This window comes from Camellia sinensis, chromosome 5, assembly GCF_055761805.1.
Source record: "Camellia sinensis isolate YWXY chromosome 5, ASM5576180v1, whole genome shotgun sequence".
Taxonomy (NCBI): domain Eukaryota; kingdom Viridiplantae; phylum Streptophyta; class Magnoliopsida; order Ericales; family Theaceae; genus Camellia; species Camellia sinensis.
This window is the reverse complement of record NC_138965.1, coordinates 41,148,003-41,171,632: the sequence shown is the minus strand read 5'-3', so window position 1 is coordinate 41,171,632 and position 23,630 is coordinate 41,148,003. Positions and strand designations below refer to the sequence as shown.

General features: G+C 35.4%; 1 protein-coding gene across 1 annotated transcript; it reads right to left on the bottom strand.

The window, feature by feature from the left end:
• Positions 1 to 225: 225 nt before the first annotated feature.
• On the bottom strand, positions 226 to 21,579 carry LOC114317228 (methionine S-methyltransferase). The gene is made up of 12 exons (XM_082868695.1): positions 21,144 to 21,579; positions 17,839 to 18,032; positions 16,856 to 17,062; positions 16,582 to 16,677; positions 15,474 to 15,662; positions 15,214 to 15,402; positions 14,861 to 15,097; positions 13,881 to 14,015; positions 7,079 to 7,399; positions 6,730 to 6,909; positions 4,971 to 5,939; positions 226 to 805 (listed from the first exon to the last, which is right to left on the bottom strand). The coding sequence occupies exons 1-12, from the start codon at positions 21,388 to 21,390 to the stop codon at positions 506 to 508; spliced, it is 3,264 nt and encodes a 1,087-aa protein (XP_082724821.1). The 5' UTR covers positions 21,391 to 21,579; the 3' UTR covers positions 226 to 505.
• Between the last annotated feature and the right edge of the window lie 2,051 nt (positions 21,580 to 23,630).

Genomic DNA, 23,630 nt, shown 5'->3' with positions numbered 1-23,630 from the left:
TCAAATAAACTAGATAAATTGACAGATAAATTGACTTATAATTACTACCAAACATGGCTAATAATCGGTTGTAAAAGATAACATCAACAACCACAATAGAAGCGTCACATGAACACTAGTTTGATGAGCCAACAAGCAGTTGTGTGTTTCTTTGTATGTAGCACCTATTCAATGTAGATGTGAACTCTTTAATTTCTGTAAGAAATTTACATGAACAAACGAAAATAAATAAGGGAAGACATACCTTCATTATTATATGAATGGCAAAAATGTTTCAAACAGCTCTACTTTGTTGGACATCGCAAAAGCCACAACCAAGTGATCGAGATGGCATTAGTAATTCAGTAGAGACATGCATGGCCAATTGAAATCTCAATGAGCACAAAATTGTGTAAAAATCTCAAAAAATTGGTTTTGGAACTCAACAATGGGAGGATTAATTCACTCCACAACAGCTAACTCGTGAAAACAAAGAATCTGATAGGAGGGTACGACAAAATGTTTTTCAGTTGTTGATGAGCTTTTTGAATTTGATGATGCAATCCAATGCACGCTCAAATTCACTGTCTTCCAAGGCAGTTGTGAAGCGACAATAGCCAGGAATTCCAGTCCACAAAGCACTGTTGATGCATAGCCCTGTGGCCTTGACTATGGCTTCTCGGATATTTGAGTCCTCAAGCTTGGCTTGAAAAGAATTGGCATCTCCTTTGAGCGAAAGAGTCTTGCCCAGATAGGCAGGCGGTGTTGCCACCATGGAAACACCGGCAAGTGCTTCAATCACCTTCCATCCACAATTCTCTAAAGTCTATTGCACAAGCATCACAAGGAAATTGCATGAGATTGTGTGATAAAAAAAGTTACAGTACTAAACAAGCACCAAACAAGGGAATTCTAATGCTTTGTTTGTTTCGGCAAAAAATATTTTCTATATTTTCTGGTATTTGGTTCGGAGGAAAACAAAATTCCACGGAAATTTTTTTTATGGTCTACTTTTTATTTTTTATGAAAAAATGTGAAATGTGAGTTGGGATTGAAGTGATGTGGTAGAAAGCTGATGTGACCCAAATAAGAGATAATGCGACTCAAATAAGATGATTGTGACCCAAATAATGCCAAACAACCATTAGGCGGAAAAAAAATCACTTTTGAATGGTAGAAAACATTTTCCGTACTAAAGCCTTTGCCAATGCAGGGCCAAGATAACTTAGTTTGGCAGATTTTGAGTGCAATTATCAGTACAGATGGAGTGAGAAATGTAAATTATATGAACTATCCAATTTTCACGCAGTCTGTCACAGAAAGAAGGAAGCAGTGCGTTTAATAACAAGCTTTTACACATATCTCCATTTGCTTAGTTAATATTTTAGATCCAGTTACATGCTGTTGGCTAACCTACATAAAAATATAAATAATTGATCCAGAATGACTGAGAAGTTTGTCAGTAATTAGTTGAAGATGAGGGTCCCCTTTGTACAAGAAATACAAGCAGTGTAATGATGCAACATCAATGAAGATCCCCATGCAACATCATGCAAATACAAATAATTGTCTCCATTTTTTGAATAATAAAACTTTCGATGTTGAAAGTTTATAAAAAAAATGTTGTATATTAAGTGCCTTAGGGAATCAAATGTCAAAATTCATGTTAGCAGCAATTTTAAAACCAGTTCTCATTTTCCCAGGCACACCAATCATAACATATCTAAGTCCTTCATAGAGTATCATGGAAACATCATGTGACCTCAAGACCACTCTATCATGCAAGGGTTACCGCAAGCATTGCTTTGTCCTAAATCCTTTAAACAGTGAAAAAATGTACCCAAACCAACATATCAAAAAAAATAAATACAAAACCAAATAAATAATAATAACGATAGTAAAATATAATAAAAAACTAAAACAAAACACAAACACAAACTCAACGCACATTTTCGCACATACAAATGTAGCATGTATGAGTTTAATATTTAGGAAGAGAGATAGGTATTGGTGATGGATATTCTAGGTTAGTTCTTTTGGTCTTAGCTAACGTCAATTACTATTTGTCAATAACTATTTATGCATAGAACCTTCCTGTAATGCTAGGGTTTTTTATGATGAATTTGAGGATGTTGACTTTTTATGGGGTAGAGTATGTCTCTTTTTGGGCTTTAGTATTTACTCATTTTAAAAGGATTCAGTTATTTTTTATTTCTAGGGATTGGATGGCGGTGTGCAATTAGTAGGTCGACTTTAATTTTTTTTTTTTTTTTTTTTCCTCTTTTATTTTCTTTCGTTCTTACTTTGGTGGACTCCTTGTATACCACTTTTTTGTAATACAGTTCTTCATTAATGATATCTCATTTGTTGTCGACCAAAAAAAACATAGCAACTAATGATATCTCATTAGTGGGTGGCAGCAATCACCTTAGATGATATTAGGAGTCTCATCATAAGACTGGAGGGTTTGGAGGTTTAGAAATGGACTCTTAACACTTCGTTTAATTGCCAAGAATTTTGTGTGTTCCCAGAAAAAAGTGTAGAAAGTAAAAGAAAGGAAAAGGAAACTTATTTTCCTACATGTTCATTTGTCAAGACAAGGGAAGTGAATTGTTGAGATTCCTACAAAATCTTGTATTTTTTGCACGACAGGCTTTCAGGTAAAACTTATCGCAGTGGGAAGTTAAAGATATGGGTCCCACAACCTTCTTGCCAACTGAACATGGAAAAATTTATGGGAGAGTTGTTTTCCTGTACTTCACTTTCTTTTCTCATTGGAAAGTGATTGTGAAGATTTTCTAAGACAACAAAGCTCTTTCTGGCGCGTGGAACTTAGAAATCAAACACAAATATAGTGTTGACCACAATGGTTGAGGCACAATTTGCTAGCAGAGAAACTCCTCTGTCCCTGGAAAACCAATGCTAAGAAAAGCCTAACCTCTGTTCCTGCCACTAAATTCATTTTCCTAAAGCTCCATTCAGTTGTCAAGAAAAGAAATAGAGTACAAGAAAATCAACATTCCCATAATTTTTTCCATGTTTAGTTAGCAAGAAAGTTGTGAGACTCATATTATTAACTATCCCACTAGGATAAATTTTCCTTGAAAACATGTCTTGCAAAAAATACTAGATTTTGCAAGAAACTCAACAATATACTTTCCTTTTCCTGAAAAATGAACACACAGCGGAAAACAAGTTTCCTTTCCTTTCCTTCACTACATTTTTCTCACACAAAATTTCTGACAACTGAACGGAGCCTAAAGCACTTGTGGTGGTGTGATTGCTCTTTTAAAGAGCACTTACCTTCTAGGCTTTCAACATCTCCAATTGCACATCTAGGGGATCACAACAATTATTATGAAATATCCTAATCTTGACTGAAGTTTCCGATTTAGGATAAAAAGAACAGGTTGAAGATTCTGTTAAATTGATAATCCTTCTCAAACTATTTATTCCATTAGTTCTTAACCTCAAAATTCAAATGTCTTGTGGAACTTCAATGACACTGGAGGACTTGATGAACTTGTTTCAACTTGATACATTTTCCATGTTCTGTACTTGTATTCTCAAGGACATGTCTTGTTTCTCATCTCTTCTAGTTCTAGATAATAGACCTAAGAAGTTGAAGGTTTCCCAAAATAAAGGCTTTAGCTTGATTTGGAGCATGAAGGTCAATACTAGAAAACAAGCTCCAAACCAGGTCCAAAAAGGCTTGATGCCTGCAGGTCTCACATGTTGACTTCCTTATAATCCTTTCTCTTTGGGGCACTTGTTTTCCCTGGCATGACCATTTTCTCTGGTTATTTCCATGCACTTATTTTCTAAGTATTGCACTTCATGAATTCGGAAAGGAGACAAAAAATTATAATAATACAATGTCATGAGGGCTAACCTTTTGGCTTTATAATTGGAAACAGATGCTAAAATTTTTCATGATAAAACTTATATGAACTTCCTAGATTATGACTTCTTTTATTATCCTGCCTCTAGATTCAATCAAAAGTAGTTCTTCCAATTTTGTCTCCTAGAATATGGCCGGAGAACATCTCTTCTCCCTTGAGGGCAAACCTATCGGCTTTATAATTGACAAAAAATTGCTAAACAAATTTCATGATAATATTTAAATGAGCCTTATTAGATTATGACTTTTTATCATCCTTCTGACTTCATTATTAGAGATTTGGAAAGTTTGCCTCTGGAATCAATCAATAGTTGTTCTTCCTACTTTGTTCTCCCAAAAGCTGCCCAGGTAACATCTCTTATTTTCCAAAAAAATTTCTCCAAGGGAAAAATTTAAGAATTTTTGATAGGTGCTCCCCAGGCATTCCAGGGCCGACTTGTATAGTTGGTATTATAGAATCCACTAAGGTCTCATATGCTCCTATGCTACGCCACAGCATTGGTAATGGAGGGTTACTGGAAACTCATATTGTCAGGCCACGTAGCACTATTGTCAAGGATTATTCCTTGCCTCTCATAGGATGGTTGAGAAGACTTTTATTTATTTATTTTCATTAAATGACAAGAAATGGTCTTGTCACTCAGAGATATTACATGAGGCATGAGATTTGCAGTCTAACAAGAGTCATAGAGGTAAATTTCACATTGGTTTTAGATCACATGATTTGGAGGTAAATTCACGGCAAAAGGAGGGATCTTACTGTTGACCGCTTGAAAGGGTATGTCTACCAACACTAACCCACTCAATAAGTCCTTGGACAACTTGGATTTATTTTCTAGCGAGAAATCATCTCTCCTCCCCGGTCGTGATTTGAATGAGAAGGTTGATGCAACAAGAAGTTAGTTATCATTTGACTATTTTCATGAATATTTAGTTCTACAGATTTTAATTAGATTCAGAAATCACAAGAAGAAGCTTAGACTTACCATGTCTGGTGTAAAGAATTAAAATACTGATAATAATAGGAAAAAAACCAAATAACAGGAATGCTCAAGACAAATGGAAAGCACTTGATAGATTTAATCCTTACCTCTTTCAAGCGCTTAGATCTACTTCCCAAATGTTTTTTCTGTTCTGCAATGGCATCCAATAGGTTCTCTGCTCTCTGCACTCTAAGATCCAGCAACTTCTTCAGAGTGTATTTAAGAGTGCTGTGAGGTTTGCTTAGTCCTGAAAAGCTATGGAATGTATCAATCAAAAAAGGCTGGTTTAGAACTAGAAACCCAAATGTGAGCCCTCCAGTAAGCATATTCAGAGACAGTTCTCCAAGCAGAGACACGCAAAAAGTTGGTTTGCCAGAAATGTATAGTTTTGCTAAACTGTGCTCCAACTCCCAACTACCGCAGTCCGTACAGTCAAATTCCAATCCTGAGAATGAAGTATCAATTATAACTCTTGCCCCAAATTTAGCACATGTAGACAATGTGCTTTCTATCTCTCCATTGCTGTAAATCAAGCCAGTTGGGTTGATTGTTGGACCAGAAATATACACCCATGGTTTATTCACAGCCTCGAATACACCGGTAAGTATCTTTTCTGTCAACTTAAACCCTGCTTCAGAGTGGGTAGGAATAGTCATAACATTTGCTTTCAGAAATCTAGCAGCAGAAACATAATTCCCATTTGAGCCGGCTGGGAAGCACAAAGTTCCACCTTCTTGGATACAGCAGAGGACAAGTTTATTGAAAAGAGGTAGTGCACGGTCTGCATATATGAATTCTGTGTTACTATTGGTTGGGTAGCCATAATTGCTCTTGATAAATTGTCTGATGCTTGTTGTTACATCAGTTTCTGATTCCGCTACATTCTGCCTTGCAAAGCTTTCGAAAATAGCAGCCTTGACAGGAGAAGGTATAGGCAAAAAGCTTTGATCCACATCCATATGAATTAGGGAAGAGTTATCTGTCTCAGTTATTGACAACTCAGCATGATCAAGGACTGAGATGGCGGAACTAGCAAATCCGATCATTCCACCAGCTTTCACCTTGTCACCTTCTCTCTAAAGGACAAAGATGAAGAGTCAATTCTGAATATACTCTCTAGAAATTACAGAGAAGGTTTTTTACCAAGATTTTTTAGAGCTGCTCAAAATAATATGTAACAAGCTACACATTCACTTTTATGGACATATTGGCATTCATTTAACATTATATAAAATAAAATATATAAAAATTAAAAAAAAAAAAAAGGCCCAAATAGTACACATTACTGTGTGTTTGGGAGGGGAAAGATTGGGAACGTTAACATTATATAACAACCCCCCCCCCCCCCCCCCCCCCCAAAAAAAAAAAGTAGCAGTAGTAATAATGGGAACTTTAAGTGTTTTTAACATTAAAAGCTTAAATTTTTACATATAGAATCTTTGTGCATTCCAAATGGTCCACTAATTCAGTTATAAAATAAAAATAAAAAATAAAAATAAATGTCTTCTCTGTTCAAAATTCCAATCAGGTAAGCCTACACAGATCATAAAATGTTGCATAGAAAGTACACATTTTTTGAAATTTTGATGGCACACTTAATCATATGGATAAAGGATTACCATCAGATAAGGACTATCTAATTTTTGTTAAAGGGAGTGGGAATTGCAGAGAGCTCCTAAACAGAAATAGGAAATAGATACGACGTTCCAAAATGAACTCTGTCAAGCTTAATATAAAAATCCCAAGTGGGCCACAAGGAAGAGTTAAATTATCAAAGAAGAATAGCTTTTACACCTACAAGATAATCAAAAGAGTATTAGGAACGAATATCTTTAAAATTAAAGTAGGAGCGTAAGGAAAATTAACCTCTGCAGGTGGATGTCGATCAGCAAGCTGAAAGGCTAGAAGGTCATGGAAAAGACAACCATAATAGTATTGACTAGTTAGTGCAGTATTCCCTTCTAGTAGTTCCACAGTCTTGGACAATGCTTTGAAGATGCTCTCCTCTTCAGATATCACAAAAGCCACTTCCAAATCTGAATAAACCTGGAAAGAGAAATTGGCTACCAATATTAGAAGAGTAATTCATCCATTAAACAGGTAAAAGTGAATCTGAAATCATTTCAAGGACTCTCTAGTTTAGTTTAAGCACATAGAAAACTGTCACCTGCTACTACCAAATTACATCAGTTGCTCAAATTAAAAGAAAAAATACCTGATTTTTTAATAAACCACATATAATTGATGCATGAGGGGGCAGATAATTTCCTGCAAGATATTTCAGAACCCCATTGGAACTAGGGAGACTGGATAGCTCAAAGTGGTCTGATATGTCTAAGAAAATACGAGCTCCAATTTCCCTTGTAGTCTCTAAAAGGTGCTGAAAAGCAGAACTAGTAATGGCCTCAAATTGAGCCATTCCAGTAACTACCACCTGTGGCTTCAACTTTTTAATCAGCTCTATCATCAAATCCGACTGGCGTGGGGCTTCAATTACAGTGAGAACATCCTCTGGGAGTTTATCAGCTTTTGTATTCTGCAACGAAGAAGTACTTATTGGGAATCCAATGCAGCAGCCAAAACAGCCATCAAATTAATGAACAAAAGAAACACTTGAGGACATTTCAAAACCCCAAAGAACTGATTCTGGTCATAGTTTTCCCCTAGAATTCAACACAAATCCTCCACTGAATGTACAAAATACCATGTGAAGCAAAAGTAATGCTGTTTCTTCAAAATTATTCACTAATCCTTTACACAATAGTAAGCATACACAGATTCAACACTACAAAAACCAAAATGGGCTCCAATTATAAACATAACGAAATAATCTATGATATTTGATGTTTCTAACTCAACAGGTATGAATGTAAAACCAATATCACTATATACACTAAATAAGTTTGCACCATATTCTGATCAATAATCAAGATTCAAGAATGTTAGACAACACATATTAAGAGAGACAAAATATATAAATATGCAAATTAGAAAAAAAGTTGATTGCCGCAAAAGTATCCTTGATGGTGTAAAGGTTAAAAGAACAAAACGATAAAATGACTAGTTTGCAGAACAAATAAAATTTTATCAGAAGCAAGAGAAGGAAAACTTTAAATGTCACAACAATCTATTATGGTTTCATTGCCTTGGGTGCGGTTTTAATGACGACGATGGTAGTGATGGTGACTGTAATTGGCAACTTGATTAAAAGAAAAGAAAAAAAAAATTTACCTGAGCCTGAGCTATGCTATTAACCCTTTAAAAAGTCAAGGTTATGAAACTAAGGAGCTAGACTACAAAGAAATTTGTTCATAAAATGCATTTTTAAAGGTTTTGGGGTTCATAAAATACACTTTTAAATGAACTTAGTGATCCTTCTTTTTTCTTTTTTCTTCCAAACTTCCATTACTTCTTTTTTGATCGGGAATCTTTCATTACATCATCATTTGATTCTTTAATTATTAACTTATGGTTTATTTGGTTTTAAGTTTGATTTGTTTAACAAAATTTAGATGTCTTATCATCCACCGTTACACTAGTATGTTGACATTTTGTATTATGAACTTATATTTATGATACTATCATTTTTAATTGTTAAAATTTATCACCTACTTCACCCACTTAAACCTACTCCACTAAACCTAACCCACTACACCCACTTAAACCTACTCCACTAAACCTAACCCACTACACCACTACCACCTCACCTACTCCACTAAACCTAACCCACTACACCACTACCACCTCCACTTCACCTACTCCTTACCTACTACACACTCACCCTCTTCTATATATAGGAATCATGAATCATTGTAATAAATATATCAATATAAATCAATCAATAATACATACAATTTATTCTCTCTCTATTTCTCTTTATACATTAAATTTTACATGGTATCAGAGCAGGTTTAGAACCTAGTATTTTCGCTTCACCGGCGGGCGGCAACCTCACCTTAGCCGTCCGCCGGACCTCAACCTATTCCGCTTATTTTCTACACATACCTTGACTTCTTCAACATTTTCTTACACCCCTCCTCCGCTATGTCGGCGGCGGCACCCGCATCATCGTCTAGCCTCTATCGCCGTTCACCTCGCCTCTCACATATCCGTGGTTGTACTCTTACTCGTCGTCGTCGTTGGCGTTTCTGGCGCTGCTTTTCTGCTCGTCACTGCTGTTTTTTCCCGATTTGCTCTCTCTCTCTTAGCCATGGATTTGGGTGTGGGGTGTAGAGCTGTGGCTCTGTTGTTGGTAGCCATGTTTGCTGGCTTGAAGGTTTCAATGGCAGCAGTGTACAAGGTTGGGGACTCCGCTGGTTGAACCATCATTGGGAATATTGATTACAAGGCCTGGGCTGCTTCCAAGACGTTTCATGTTGGAGATGTCATCATTTTCGAATACAATTTTCAATGTCACGTGTTGCAAGTGCCCCACAAAGAATACCAAGCCTGCAGAAGTGTAAGACAGTAACATGCATCTTCACATACAGCTTGGGTAATGTGTAACTATCAAAAGCACAAGCTTCTTGGACATCCCTCTCTCTCATCTTTTCCCACTTTCAAACCCACTTTAATCATATCTCTCCTTTCTCTTAATTTATTTCATCCACGTTCTTTCACCCTTTTCTTTTATTTTAATATATATATATATATATTTTATTATAATATATTTTCCCTATCCCTTGTTAGTAAGCATCACCCGTTTTCCATTCTCTTATTATTATTTATTTTATATTCCACCAAAAAAAAAAAAAAACTGCTATTTTTCGTATCACCCATCCACAAATATTTTTCTCTATTTTCTTTATCCATTATTTTCTTTTATTTTATTTTTCTTATTAAACAAAACAACACCACAAAATAACACCAACAACATTCCACAACCTTGTCATTTTATTCATATCAGGGGATCAACCCCGATCACACTTTTACATAAAAAAAAAAAAAAAAAAAAAAAAAAAAAAAAAACCCACACAAACAAAAAACAAAACTACCACACCCACAGTGGGATTTTTCTTCTCTACTCAGCCGCCGGTCTTTTCTTCTTGCCTCCGTCCTGGGTGGTCCTTGCCGGTGTTGCCTCCGTGCTTCCTAGACCACCAAGCAAGTTGCCTCCTCCCTGCTCCTCCACTACAGCATACAGTGGACCTCCAAATCGGAACATCACGGTGGCCTTCCGCTTCAGCTCCTTATTTTCCGCCTTTAGCACACTTAACTCTGCTCGCGCATCCTTATACATGCGTTGGAGCAGAGCCAGTTGGGCGTTTAACTGCTGCACCTCATTTGTCCTACTCTGCAGCCGGTTCGACAAATTTGTAACCGCAGTCATGGTTTCCACACATGACTTCAAAGTATACTGATTGGCCTCAATATCTGTTTGCCCCGCCATTTTTTGCTCCACCGACCGCATCGGAAAGTTCAACGGAGCAAAACCAGAGGCGTTTGGTTGGGGATCACTGGCCACCGCACCGGTTATCTCTCTTGTTGACTCGTTGAGGTCGGGAAAGAGAGTGAGTAGACCACGAGACGCAAAGGCCATATTCTGGGTAGCTGAACGGGAAGAAGAGGCCATTGTTCAGATGTTTCAGAATGCAAATATTCAGATGTTTCAGAATGAAAATTTTCAGAGGTTTCAGACTGGTTTGTTATGCTTCCCAGCCTCCGCCTCCGCTTCGGTTTATAAAGACCATGACGAAGAGACCGACACGCGCACTGTCGATCACGTGCATCGCCGCGTGTCTGGCGCGCCTTTTGATGGCTCGTCTTTTGATGCAGTGGGCACGCCTTTTAATGGCACGCCTTTTGACAAAATTGGGCACACCTTTTGAGGGTGCAACTTTTTCAACGGTCCGACACGACCCCATAAATTGTCCCGACATTGATTCCGGTTAGCTCCTTTATGGGTCCGACAAGACTCTGTAAACTGTCCCGACATAGATTCCGGTTAGTTTCTACAAGGGTCCGACAAGACTCTGTAAACTGTCCTGACATAGATTCCGGTTAGTTTCTACAAGGGTCCGACAAGACTCTGTAAACTGTCCCGACATTGATTCCGGTTAGCTCCTTCATGGGTCCGACAAGACTTTGTAAACTGTCCCGACATTGATTCCGGTTAGTTTCTACAAGGGTCCAGCAAGACTCCGTAAACTGTCACAACAACTGTCACAACATTGTCTGCTACAACGGTCCGACATGACCCCATAAACTGTCTTCTACAACGGTCCGACATGACCCCATAAACTGTCTTCTACATCGGTCTGACACCCCCATACAGTGTCCTCTACAACGTTATGACACCACCATACAGTGTCCTCTACAACGTTATGACACCACCATCCAGTGTCTTCACCAATGGTCTGACACGACCATACAGTGTCTCCTATCCTTTTTTATTTTTATGTATTTTCTTGTTTTGTAACTCTCTCTAAACTCAAGTTGGCTAGTTCCTATCCCCCTTGAGTTTGCGGGGGGCTGTTAAAATTTATCACCTACTTCACCCACTTAAACCTACTCCACTAAACCTAACCCACTACACCCACTTAAACCTACTCCACTAAACCTAACCCACTACACCACTACCACCTCACCTACTCCACTAAACCTAACCCACTACACCACTACCACCTCCACTTCACCTACTCCTTACCTACTACACACTCACCCTCTTCTATATATAGGAATCATGAATCATTGTAATAAATATATCAATATAAATCAATCAATAATACATACAATTTATTCTCTCTCTATTTCTCTTTATACATTAAATTTTACATTAATCTTTAAAATATTTCATGAATTTTGTTTTTTACTTTTCTTTTCTTTTTTTTCAAAAGAAGGGAGAAGTTCTATTAGTATAATCTGAATAGTAAAGATAACTACATCCAACAAAAGCAAAATTTTCCATAGATTTAAAACTAGTGTAAAAATCAGTACAAGTATTGGATCATGTTTAAAAATTAAACAAAACCCATTTTAAACCCTACTAAATGCAATTCTAAAATAAAAACATGCATATCGCTAAGTTTTTGAAGTTGTGCAGTAAACAAAAAACTCCTAGTTCCAATTGCCACCACCATTACGCTACTGCCATTACACCTCGGAACCACATCAGGGCCATCATGACTGTTATGGTGGCTGCCACCATTACTTACAACCATGGCTCCTGCACAACACCCTACTCGGATCATCTTATGCCACCACCATTACGCTACTGCCATTACACCTCGGAACCACATCAGGGCCATCATGACTGTTATGGTGGCTGCCACAATTACCTACAACCATGGCTCCTACACAACACCCTACTCGGATCATCTTATGTAATCCAACACACGCATTTATAGATTGCAAAACTAATGGTCAGTTATCATTTCCACTTCTGATTTTTCATTTTCATTTTTCACTCTTTTGCTATGAAGTACGAACACGGACACGGGACACGGTGATTTCAAAAAAATGGGGACAAGGATAGGGCGGGGACACGAATAGGGCGGGGACACGAATTTTTTTTATTATTTTATATATTTGCAATGTAGATTAATATTATGTTACCAAACAATCAAAATTAATAAAAACTAACATTAATTCAATATATATAAAAACCACTAATTGGAAAATAAAATATTAATCACAAATACAGAAATAGAGAAAAAAATAAATAGAGAAAGAAACGTGTAGTATATGTATAATCAGAAAACAAATTTAAAAAAAGAAAAGAGAGCTTCAGAAGAGAAGACAGAGGCAAGAGGTGAGAGAGAAGAGAGAAAGACTTACTGTGTTTTCCGAGAGGCGAGAGAGAGACGACTGGAGCTTTTGATTTCTTTTCTTCTCTTTTGTTCTTCTGATTTAGGGATTTAGGGCAAAAGCAGAGATTGGATTATGCTTGTCTTTTTTTACTTTCATAATTGTACACTTTGACCGCAAAAGACATTTACAAAAAAATTTTAAAAAATAAAATAAAAAATTCGCCATGTCCCATGCAAAAACATAATAAAAATAAAGGGACACACCACGTGGCGTGTCCCGTCTGTGTCCTTGGCGTCTCCTCATGTCCGATACTGCTGCGGCACCTATTTTGAAGTGTCCATGCTTCATAGCCTTTTTGGAAAGAAAAACAATGAAAAGTACGAAAACACAAATCATTTTTATTTTTGTGCACAAACAGTTTTCAAAAATTTAGAAAACAACTTAAAAGCACTTCCTAAAAGATGGGTGTTTTCAAAAAAAATTCCCGAAAGCTTCTAGAAACATTTTTCCAAACAAGCTTTCCCTGTCAATTTCTGTTTTTCATGTTTTTAACAAATTGTTTTGGATAGAAAAACGATACCAAATTCCCCCTAAACAACTTTGTAAATTTCTCAATGGAATCTCCTTACACCATATGTCACGCCAAAACCTGACTCTCTGGCATTACCAATCACAAATATTGCATGGCTAAAAAAGTCAGACCAAGCCTTTCTAAACTCTTCAATAAGCCAACTCCAAAATTTTTTTTTACCATATCTATAGGTCCACCCTAATCAATCTCCTTTTTTCATGATTCATTTCTTTTGTATCCAAGTTTTTTTGTTTTTGTTTTTGTTTTTTCTTATTTATAAATATTTTCTCTGCTTCAAATATTTCAAATTGACATCTGAACTTCAATGTTAAATGCAAAGCTTCACGTCAAAAGGAGATTATATGCTAAAATCTAAAACAACATCAATTCCAAGAAAATAAAAATAAATGAATAAATAAAATAAAACAAATTTCTAATGGAATCATAATATTTAGGACAAGATTTCTCCAAAGATCAGTAGCCTTGAAGTTACACACCAAAGTGTGGGAACCTATGAGGAAGACAGAAACTTATCTGGCTGATCTATGAACAGAATCTTATATGGCTGATGGTACTGAAGTGATTAGGAAGTCATAACCAAGACAATTAAAACTCAAATTGCTTCTCTAATAAAACAAGGAAATGAAATATAAAAGCATAAAAGGCATATTTATGAAACCATCACAAATATGCGTACCTCAATTGCCAATGAAGTTAACCATTGCCTAGGTAGGTGTCGGGTCAGATGTTCATCAACAATGGCAAGTCGTGGTGAGAATAATCGTAGAGCATTCTCTATAGCCATAGCCCTTGAAGGAAATACAACAACATTCTTGCACAAGAATTGAAATCAAGGAAGTCAGGAATGCAGCTTAGCTTATGTAGTATGGAAGGTATACCAACATATATATAGTACCAAAGGAGGTAATATTATTCATGTAGAAGGATCAAACTGATTCTTAAAAATAATAATAATAATAAAGCTTGCAGGTACCTTGTCTCTTTTAGATTGCAAAAATATTCATGCAAATTTATTACCACAACACACAACATTAGTTTAAATTACAAAAATTTAAGCCAACTAGTTTACTGAAATTGAAACTCTGTAAGCATCAAATCAGAGAGTGAGTTAAGTCCTGCAACTTTCATTTCACTATAAATGGTCAACCATGGGTTTTTGGTGTAGATAGCAGATAAACTAGTATATGAACAGAAATTCTATGGCATCAAAAAAGTTGTTTGCTCACACCAAACATTGCATAACAATTTTTTATTTTTTATTTTTTTTTCAGATTGTCTTTACATCTGTGAAAAAGTTTATTGTCAATCTTTTATTGCTTCAATTCAATTTCAATCAGAAGAATTGACTTTTCTCTAATTGCTTCTCCTGATATATAACAAATGTTTTTGTGTGTATGTGCTGTGTGTGCACATTCTTCAACTAAACAACCATTCAAGAGATTCAGGTGTAGACCCCGCAATTGGCATTGCCCCATCTTTACTTTGTTTAACATGACTTAAAAAAGGCACCCTGAATAGAACATGCTTACAAGCATCCAACAGGCAAATGGACACCCATTAGGACCAGTTGAATGAGTAATCAATGATAGAAAAAGTGTTTTACGCTGAAGCATGAAAGAAAAGAAAAGTTGAATTCAACAATGAATGTTCTCTTACATCAGCATTAAGTGGAATGTGGTGGTAAGTTTTCATAAATCCTGCAATGAGATTTCGAAATCTTTTGCTTCCAGCTGGTGGCTCATATGGAAAAAATGAGCTATTTTTCAAAACACTGGAAAGATAAGCGAGGAATGGAATCTTCTCATCCGCAACAGAATCATCCTCAAAAGATAATTCTAAAGAATTGCTGATCTCATGGAACCCATTTTTCAGAAAATCAAAAATTATCTTAACCTGCCAGGGAAGCAAAGTCAGTATTCCTGCCCCGTCAAATGCATGAAAATCCACAACTTCAAATGTAGACTAATACAAGATCAAAAAACTGTTGCAGACTTATGTAAAGTGTATACATGAGTCGGTTGACGAAGTTGACAGCTGTAAACTGATAATGCGTGAGAAATACGACCACCAGCCATTCCATAGGCCCACGCTGTTCGAGCACAAATAGGCTGATCTCCAGCTAGCCCCATGAAGAACTCAAAACGATGTGGACTATTCTTCTCAATTTCAACTAAAGCTGAAATATCTGTGTCAGCAGCCTGCAACAACAAATTTCAATAAGTATATATTTTGGTATAGAGATTATTTTCATTTAAAAGGGTACACTTACCTGAAGAATTTTAGTCTGCCAAAGCTTGGTAACAGAGAGACCACGACGTTCAAACAAGCGTTTACAAACGCCTTGTCCTGGACGACCTCCCATATTAAAGATCATAATCCCCAAAGGTTTGATCACAGAAATTGATTCTTCAACTGCCCTGGCAATTAGACCCAGGCCAAACTGATCCTCAACAAAGCCCTAAACAGAAGATGAAATACAATGTTAAACCAACACAATCTCTAAAAGAAATGAATTTTAGTCAAGTTCCATTAGTCATATTCATGGTTATCCTTATATTATTATGGATGAGGACGGTGTAAATATGTTTGAATAAATGCATCTAAGACTAAAATGAAAATAATAGCAGATGAATTATTGGAATTAAGGTCATGGCAATAATTCAGGGCAGAAAAATGCTTTACAGATTTAGTGTTTCCGAATTTCCATATTCTTGACCTGGATTTAGACCTCAGCCAAACACCAAGACACCAAGTAATATAATTCATCTAACAATAAGTAGAAAGAAGAGAACAATAATGTATCTCTGCACAGATAGATCAGCCATCCAAATGATTTAGTGCATACTAGACTACAAGTGTGCAAACTAGGCATACTTATTTATTATAAAAGAGGCAACTAGGGATGCAATCTACATACAAAAAATTGATGAAAGACCTATATCATCAATGCATTAAAGCATTACTCGAAAGTCTCAACAAAATCCAAAATTTGATTCAAAAGGACGGATCATAGTATGTAAGAACCAACTATACAAAGAAGATAAAACTCTAGTTTTCAAATTAAACATGGTCTATTCCTTCACATCAAAAGTTCTCCAATTGCACTCTAGCTTCCCTCCAAGAACAAAGAAGATCCGCCGCCTTCAGGGTGAAAACCCACTCTAAGCCAAACATGTCAAGGATCAAAGACCACAAATCCCTCACCACGGCATTGTGGTAAGAAGATGGCTCACAGATTTCCCATCCTGCTTGCACATGTAACACCAAATAACATAATTTGCTTCCTCATCAAATTATCAATTGTGAGAATCATGACATGCTTATATCCTAACAAAATTCAAACGTTGCATCATCAAAATCATTAGAATCTCTCCAACCTGCAGTGCACAATAGTTACTCAATGAATGAAGAAATTCCTCGCTTGCATTTTCTGTAATCATCTTGGACATGGCATCTGGGTTAGGGTTAAGAATCTGCAAGAAGAAAGCGAAACAAGTGAAATTAAAGTGATTATACAAATATAAACCTTCTAACCAGCACTCAGAAAACACTGGAATAGTTTACATCATCTTAAAAGGAGATAGAGAACAACTTTATTCATAAAAAAAAAAAAAAAAATCCCTAGAAAATATCATATGAGTGATAAAATACCTGAGGTATGCATCCAACAATTCGTTCAAGTTCTATTTTATGATCTCTACAATAACCTAGCAGATCAGATTCATGAAACTCCACCCTCTCCAGTAAAGTCTTCCCCTCCCCATCATAGATAGGTTGACCATTCTCATCCAGGGCATTTAGATATAAATTTATCCAAGATATCTTAATAGCTCTTGGATTGATATCAAGGCCATACACCTGTGAAATGTTACTTAGACACTAGTTAGACAGCTCCATGAAACAGATATCAACAAATATGTTCAACATTAGCCATTAAATATTAGGTGCTGTCAAAGTGGCAGAGACACAGACACAGTATGCAACACGACACTGACACGCCGACACGTCGATTTTCAAAAAATGAAAGGCACAACATGTCTGGGACATGTTAAAAATTTATATTTTTATAAACTTGTCATAAGTCAAATATATGAATACTTTATTCAAAGGAAATGTTTTTTTTTTTTTTTTTTTTTTTGGGGGGGGGGGGGGGGGTGTGAAGCAACATAATGCTAATTAAAATTAAAAGCCATATATCTCATTACTTAAACTTCAAGATATCATTCATGTAACAATTGCAATCTAAATAATATAAAACAATTTTAGAATATAGAAACACAAATGATGCATTCACCTTATAAATGTTTCAAAATATATTTTCAGTGAATAAGATGTATTGCAAAGAATACATAACATTGTTACTATAAAGAGATTCATCACATATGTCATGTTCAGAGGGTTGAAGAAGGGTTGCTGAAGTGTCCAAGAAATATTTGTAAAGTGTCCGATATTATAAATTTACATTTTTAATTAAGACACATTGAAAAAAAGTGTCTGCAGAGTATTGTCCCCAACACGAGTGTCCGACATGACACGTCTCCTCCATAGAAGTGTCCATGCTCAGCTTACACTGGTATAGGAAGAATTAAAGAAACATCATGAAGTACTATGTTAAAAGGATAAAAACTATAAACCTTCAATGGCAACCATTTCTCAGCAAGGGCAATGGATATCCATCCATTACCACAACCAAGCTCAGCAACCGTCTTGTCCTTAAAGATAGAGTCAGGATGTCTATTCAGTCCCTCATAAAAAGTGAAGGACCAGTCCTCTGGGATAAAGATGCTGGGGATCACCATCATTGATAATTTCTTCCTCCTCTGGTAACCTGAAATGGGCAGTGAAAAGTATCAAAGAGCTGATGCAACAAGCAGAGTGAGCAAACGTTTTAAAAACCATAATTCCATCATTCAGAATAAATTAAAAATGTTGGAAACAAATAAAAAGATCAAGTTAAAATTTTGTAACTTTATCTCAATGTTGGGATAAATGAGTGAAAAGACTTGAGAAGACAGAAATCAAAAACAAGGAATTTCAATAATGTTCCATCACTTTCATGAAACAGAGGAATTTGGAAGGGGTTTAAAACATCTTTGATCGGAAGGGCTTCAGTCCTTAAGGGTTACAGGTTGATTCATATGGTTGGTTGTTCATAAATAGTTGGCAAAGTTGCTTTCCAGAGTTGCAAAAGGTCGTGGCAGGGTAGCATGCGACGCTCAAAGGCATTTTTAGAGGGCCTACTATTACAATGCGGTTATTGTGTTAAAGGAAAACTTAGAGCAGAGGCTCAAAAGCAGAGAACAAGATGTTACTTGCAAAGTAGATATTAAGAAGGTTTATGACCACGTTCTTTTGGCTTTTTATGTGTTAAAAACGGTTAGGAGAAACATGGACAAAGTAGATATTAAAATTCACCATCTCAATTGAGGTTGCAGCTGCTCCGAGTTCTTCTAACTGATGGCAAGTATATCTAACCTGTTTCTAACCAAAGTGGAACACAGAGCTTATGTTAGGATGCAGAGCCCACGAGCTAAAAAGGAAGAAGCTGTTGTAGGCGGTGGAGCTGATACACAATGCATGGCCAACAATTTCTTTTGGTTCTTTAAGGGGAATTGAACAAGGAAGTCCTATCTTCCCTTATTTATTCTGATTATGGAGCCTTCTAACAATGATGCTTTCTAAAGGTCTCCTAGACTCCCAGGTGATAAACATTGAGGGGTTCTTATTTTGTTTCTGAGGGTAGAAAAGGAAGTCTGGCACTGTTGATATCACCCTAATTGTAAGCTGATGTCACAACATTTTCATAGGACTGGCATGAATCAACTGAGAACCTCCATTACAACAAGTGTTCTTGAAGTGAGAGTGAACTTGGGATTTTGATGCAGAGGTTGAGCATTCAGAGGCTTGACTAGGAAAATGATGCAACTTCGGCTTTGGTCCCACTCATTTAGTTTTTCCTTTAGGATTAACCTACAGATTTGAAATAGTTTCAGACTCACATTGTCAAAAGACTGGAGAGACTCAAAAACCTAGAACAAGTGGTACCCTTTCTAGCTAACAGATACCTTCTGGGCCCATTTAACTGGAAAATGGGTAACTTGTGTACATGTGGAGGAAGGAGGAGGTTGAATTTTTAAAGAGGTGGGAGGTCTGCATGGGGCAGGGATGCAGAAGGCTATCAGGAGAGGGTGGGATAATTTTTCAAGCATATTTGCTTCTCACTGTGATGCCCAAAGAGTCTGATTTTGGCAACATATATGGTGTAAATATGCACCTATGAATAAAACTTGCCCAAATCTCTTTCATATATAGAAGTGAAACACTACAAACTTCCTGGCATTTGGAAATATGGGTCCTTCAAGGGGAAGTCAGAATAAAGTACCAAATTCCAATAATGTAAGCTCAGTTTGGGGAACGAGGAAGCAGAAATGTAGAGAAACACTGCTGGAAGTTGATCTCTATGCTGACATACCAACAGATGATATGGTCCACTCAAAACAAAGCCGGAGAGACAGGATTATACATTTCAAAGAATCCAGAAAACAAGAAGAAAGATGATGTTTTGTTCTTCTTTGAAACACATTTCTGTTTTTCCAGTCTATCCATCATCTTTAACATTTTTTCAGTTTAAAGTGGTAGCTACTTTCAGTGTAATTGCTCTGTCCTAGTGAGTTGTAACAACTTTTTTCAGCCAAAATTACACTCTGGCTTCTTCTTGGTATTGTCAAGGTATTACTTTACAACAGAGAGTAGTTTAAAAGTCCCCTGCTTGGGTGAGGGCAAAATGAAATCCACAAAAGACCCACTATTGTCGCTAAATTGTGGATTTTATTTTGTGCATTTTACTAGAAATTAGACCCAAAATAAAAGACTCCTGATTTTTCTTGATTGTGTAAGTTGAAGTACTTCTAGAAAAAATAAAAAATAAAAAACTCATATGCTGTAAATTGAAGGTATCACAAGGGTGTCAGACCCACAGAACAGAGGAACATATAAAACCAAAGAGCCATCCAAAATGATTAAGATAACTCATAGAATATCACAAATGTTAGAATAAAGCATTGGATGGCTTTGTTATTCATTTTCCAAAGATAGCAATCAATTAGAATATATAAATCACTGAAACTCGGTATAACATGTATCTTCCACGAAAACTTCACTACAAATTCATGAGAAGTTTCAAAGACCCAATATCCCCAAGAAATTGAAATACTTTTTTTTGGGTCCAAATGTAAGACAGATAAGATAAATAAATAAAATAAAATAAAAGAACAAACAACAAGGATCTATATATATATATAGTGATTGGATTCTCTCAAGTTGGCTATCCAACTTGAGAGAACGTTTGGCTTTGTTGGCCCATTTTGGGGCCGACTTAATGATATGAACTGTTCACTTTTTAAGACTCATTAAATAGAATATTTATGTAAAAAATTAAGATGATCAGACAATGGTAGCTATATGTTTTACACACATTGGTATTACAAAGAATGGATAGATATTCTTGAAATTATAACAGTCGTTTATCTTTTTTAAAACAAATGTGACTCAAACATATAATTAATGATATCCAGTCACCTTAATTTTTTATATAAATATTCTACTCAACAAGTCCTTTGAACGATTTTGATCATCGGCCCTAAAATGGACCCACCAAACCCAAACCCAAAAGCATTCTCAATTTGGATGGCGAATTTGACAGAATCCAATCACTATATATATACATATATATATATATATAGTAATGTACAAAAGTAAAACATGTTGCAAATGATTCTTATTTGATCATTCATTGCCTTACTGATTTGCTATCAAAATTTCAAAACAAATTTTGGATATTGTTATTCATGAACACAGAGCAGCTACCAAATATACAAATGCATGTATGTATATGTACGTATCTACTTCTAAGAAAATTGAAAGTTTGATCGATAGATACCTTCATATTGCTCAAGATAGATATCTTGAATGAGGAAATGATAGGTCTGGAGGCATTGCTCCTCCGGGGCTTCCTTGGCATCGAAACGTTTCTGGAGATCAGACAAGAAGATCCGAGCTTGGACTCGGGTTTTCGCATCTTCGAGCCTCTCGAGCAGTGATCTGAGCGCACTGTACGCTGAGTCACTGGACTGCTCGCACTGTTTCAAGAACTCATCAATGGATCCCCACAAACCCTTCACTGCCATTGCGATTCAATCACCAACAAATAAGGAAAAAAGCGATGCAATCTATGTAGACGAACAGTAGATATATCGAGAGAGATAGAGAGTGAAGCAGATATATATTATATATATATAGTTTTAGTGCGAGAGAGAAAGGGAGGCTGGTTGCAGCGTTGCAGAAGATCGAGGACGTTCCCGGGTTATTTTAAGGCTGAAATAATAGTAAGATATTAAAAAAATTTAAGTCTCGTTTGAATGCAAGTTTTTGGTTAAAATAATAAAAATAAAATAAAATAATTAATAAGGTAAAATATTACATTTAAATTATAATTATTATTTTTATAATTATCAAATTAATTATAAATAAAAATTAGAAATTATCTCAAGTATAATTTTTTTAACCAAATTAAAATAGTCAAAAAAAATCAAATTAAAAAACTCATTCCAAACGAGCATTTAGTACATATTATTTATATCATTTTAATATAAATTTTTAAACAAAATTTAAATATTTCAATATAAATTTATATTAAAACAAAAGTAATTATTTGAATATAAAAAATTAAATCAGCTTTGGCCATCTAGTCTCTCTGGGTGGGGGAGGTCTTAGGAGTGGAATAAGAAAGTTAGATTTTCTTGCAAAGTATACGTCTATGAGTTCTAACTCACTCGAGGTATCAATTTAACAACTAATTATTGATTTTCGTCGATCAAAAAAATAATTAAATCAAATATTTATTTGAGATTTTTATTTTTATTATTATTTTATTTCTGAATATTATTTTTTGTTCAAACAAAATAAATGATATGTGATGAGATTTCTTGTGACGGGCAAATAGAATTTTTCAAATAATAATTTTACAGCAGTAATCCAATAGTTTGAGTGATATTACACTTTTGATTTTCATTTTTCAATTTTTTTTTTTTCGTGCTTAGAGGTCCAGCACCACTAATTTTCGATAGGGGCTGGCATCGGATTGGAGAAGTATTGTTTGGTTTATTGGGTCTATTTTTTAGTCTTATTTTAATAATTCAAGTCGTTCATATTTTAAAATTTGTCGAGTACACTATTCCTGCAAAAAATCAAGTCGCTCGGATAACTGCAAACACATGTTCAGATCAATTTGATATTACAAAAATAAACAATGAAAAAATAAACAATTCATATAAAATTGATCCGAATACGTTATTATCGTTATCTGATCAAATTAATTTTTTATAAAAATAATATACTCGATAAATTTTAAAATATAAATAATTTAAATTATAAAAACGAATTTAAAAAATAAACCCAATAGACTAGATTAGACTATCCAATTCGACTTCAGACTAAAGAACATCGGGATTCCAATCGATACATAGTCCTCGCCCCATAAATGCTAGGTGAGTCACAGGAATAACCTTTATATGCACTTTAAAATAATTATTCGGCACTCATTTCTTAAAACACTTTATATTTAAATTCTTCTTTTTTTTTTTTAACACTTTAATTAATTTCAATCTTATCTCACACAACTGGGATCTGTCGTACTAAAAGCACAATAGTAACCATGGTACCTCTATTTAAAATGTATTATGGTCTTATTTTTATAATCCAAATCGTTCATCTTGTAGGATTTGTTGAATACTTCATGTCTACCAAAAATTATATTAATCAGATATCAAAAATTATATAATCGATAACCAAAAAAATAAATAATAAGTTTTTCTATTGAGAAATAATATAAACAATATGCAACTCGATCATATAGTTATTGATATCCGATTAATATGATTTTTAATAGGTATGAAATATTTAACAAACTCTACAAAATAAACGATTTAAATTATAAAAATAAAATCATAATACAACTTAAATAGAGGCATCATAATCACTACCATACTTTTAGCACATCAATGACCCTTTTTCCCCCAGGTCACCCATTCAACCATCCAGGTCACCTCTCGCCTCTTTCCTTTAGCCTTTAAATGCACTTTAAAATAATTATCCGACGCTCATTTCTTAAAACACTTTATACTTAAACTTTTTTTTTTTTTAACTCTTTAACTAATTTCAATCTTATCTTGCCCAACTCACCCATTCAACCATCCAGGTCACCTCTTGCCTCTTTCCTTTAGCCTTTAAATGCACTTTAAAATAATTATTCAACACTCATTTCTTAAAACACTTTATACTTAGATTTTTTTTTCCTTTTTTTTTTAACACTTTAATTAATTTCAATCTTATCTCACCCATTCAACCATCCAGGTCACCTCTCGCCCCT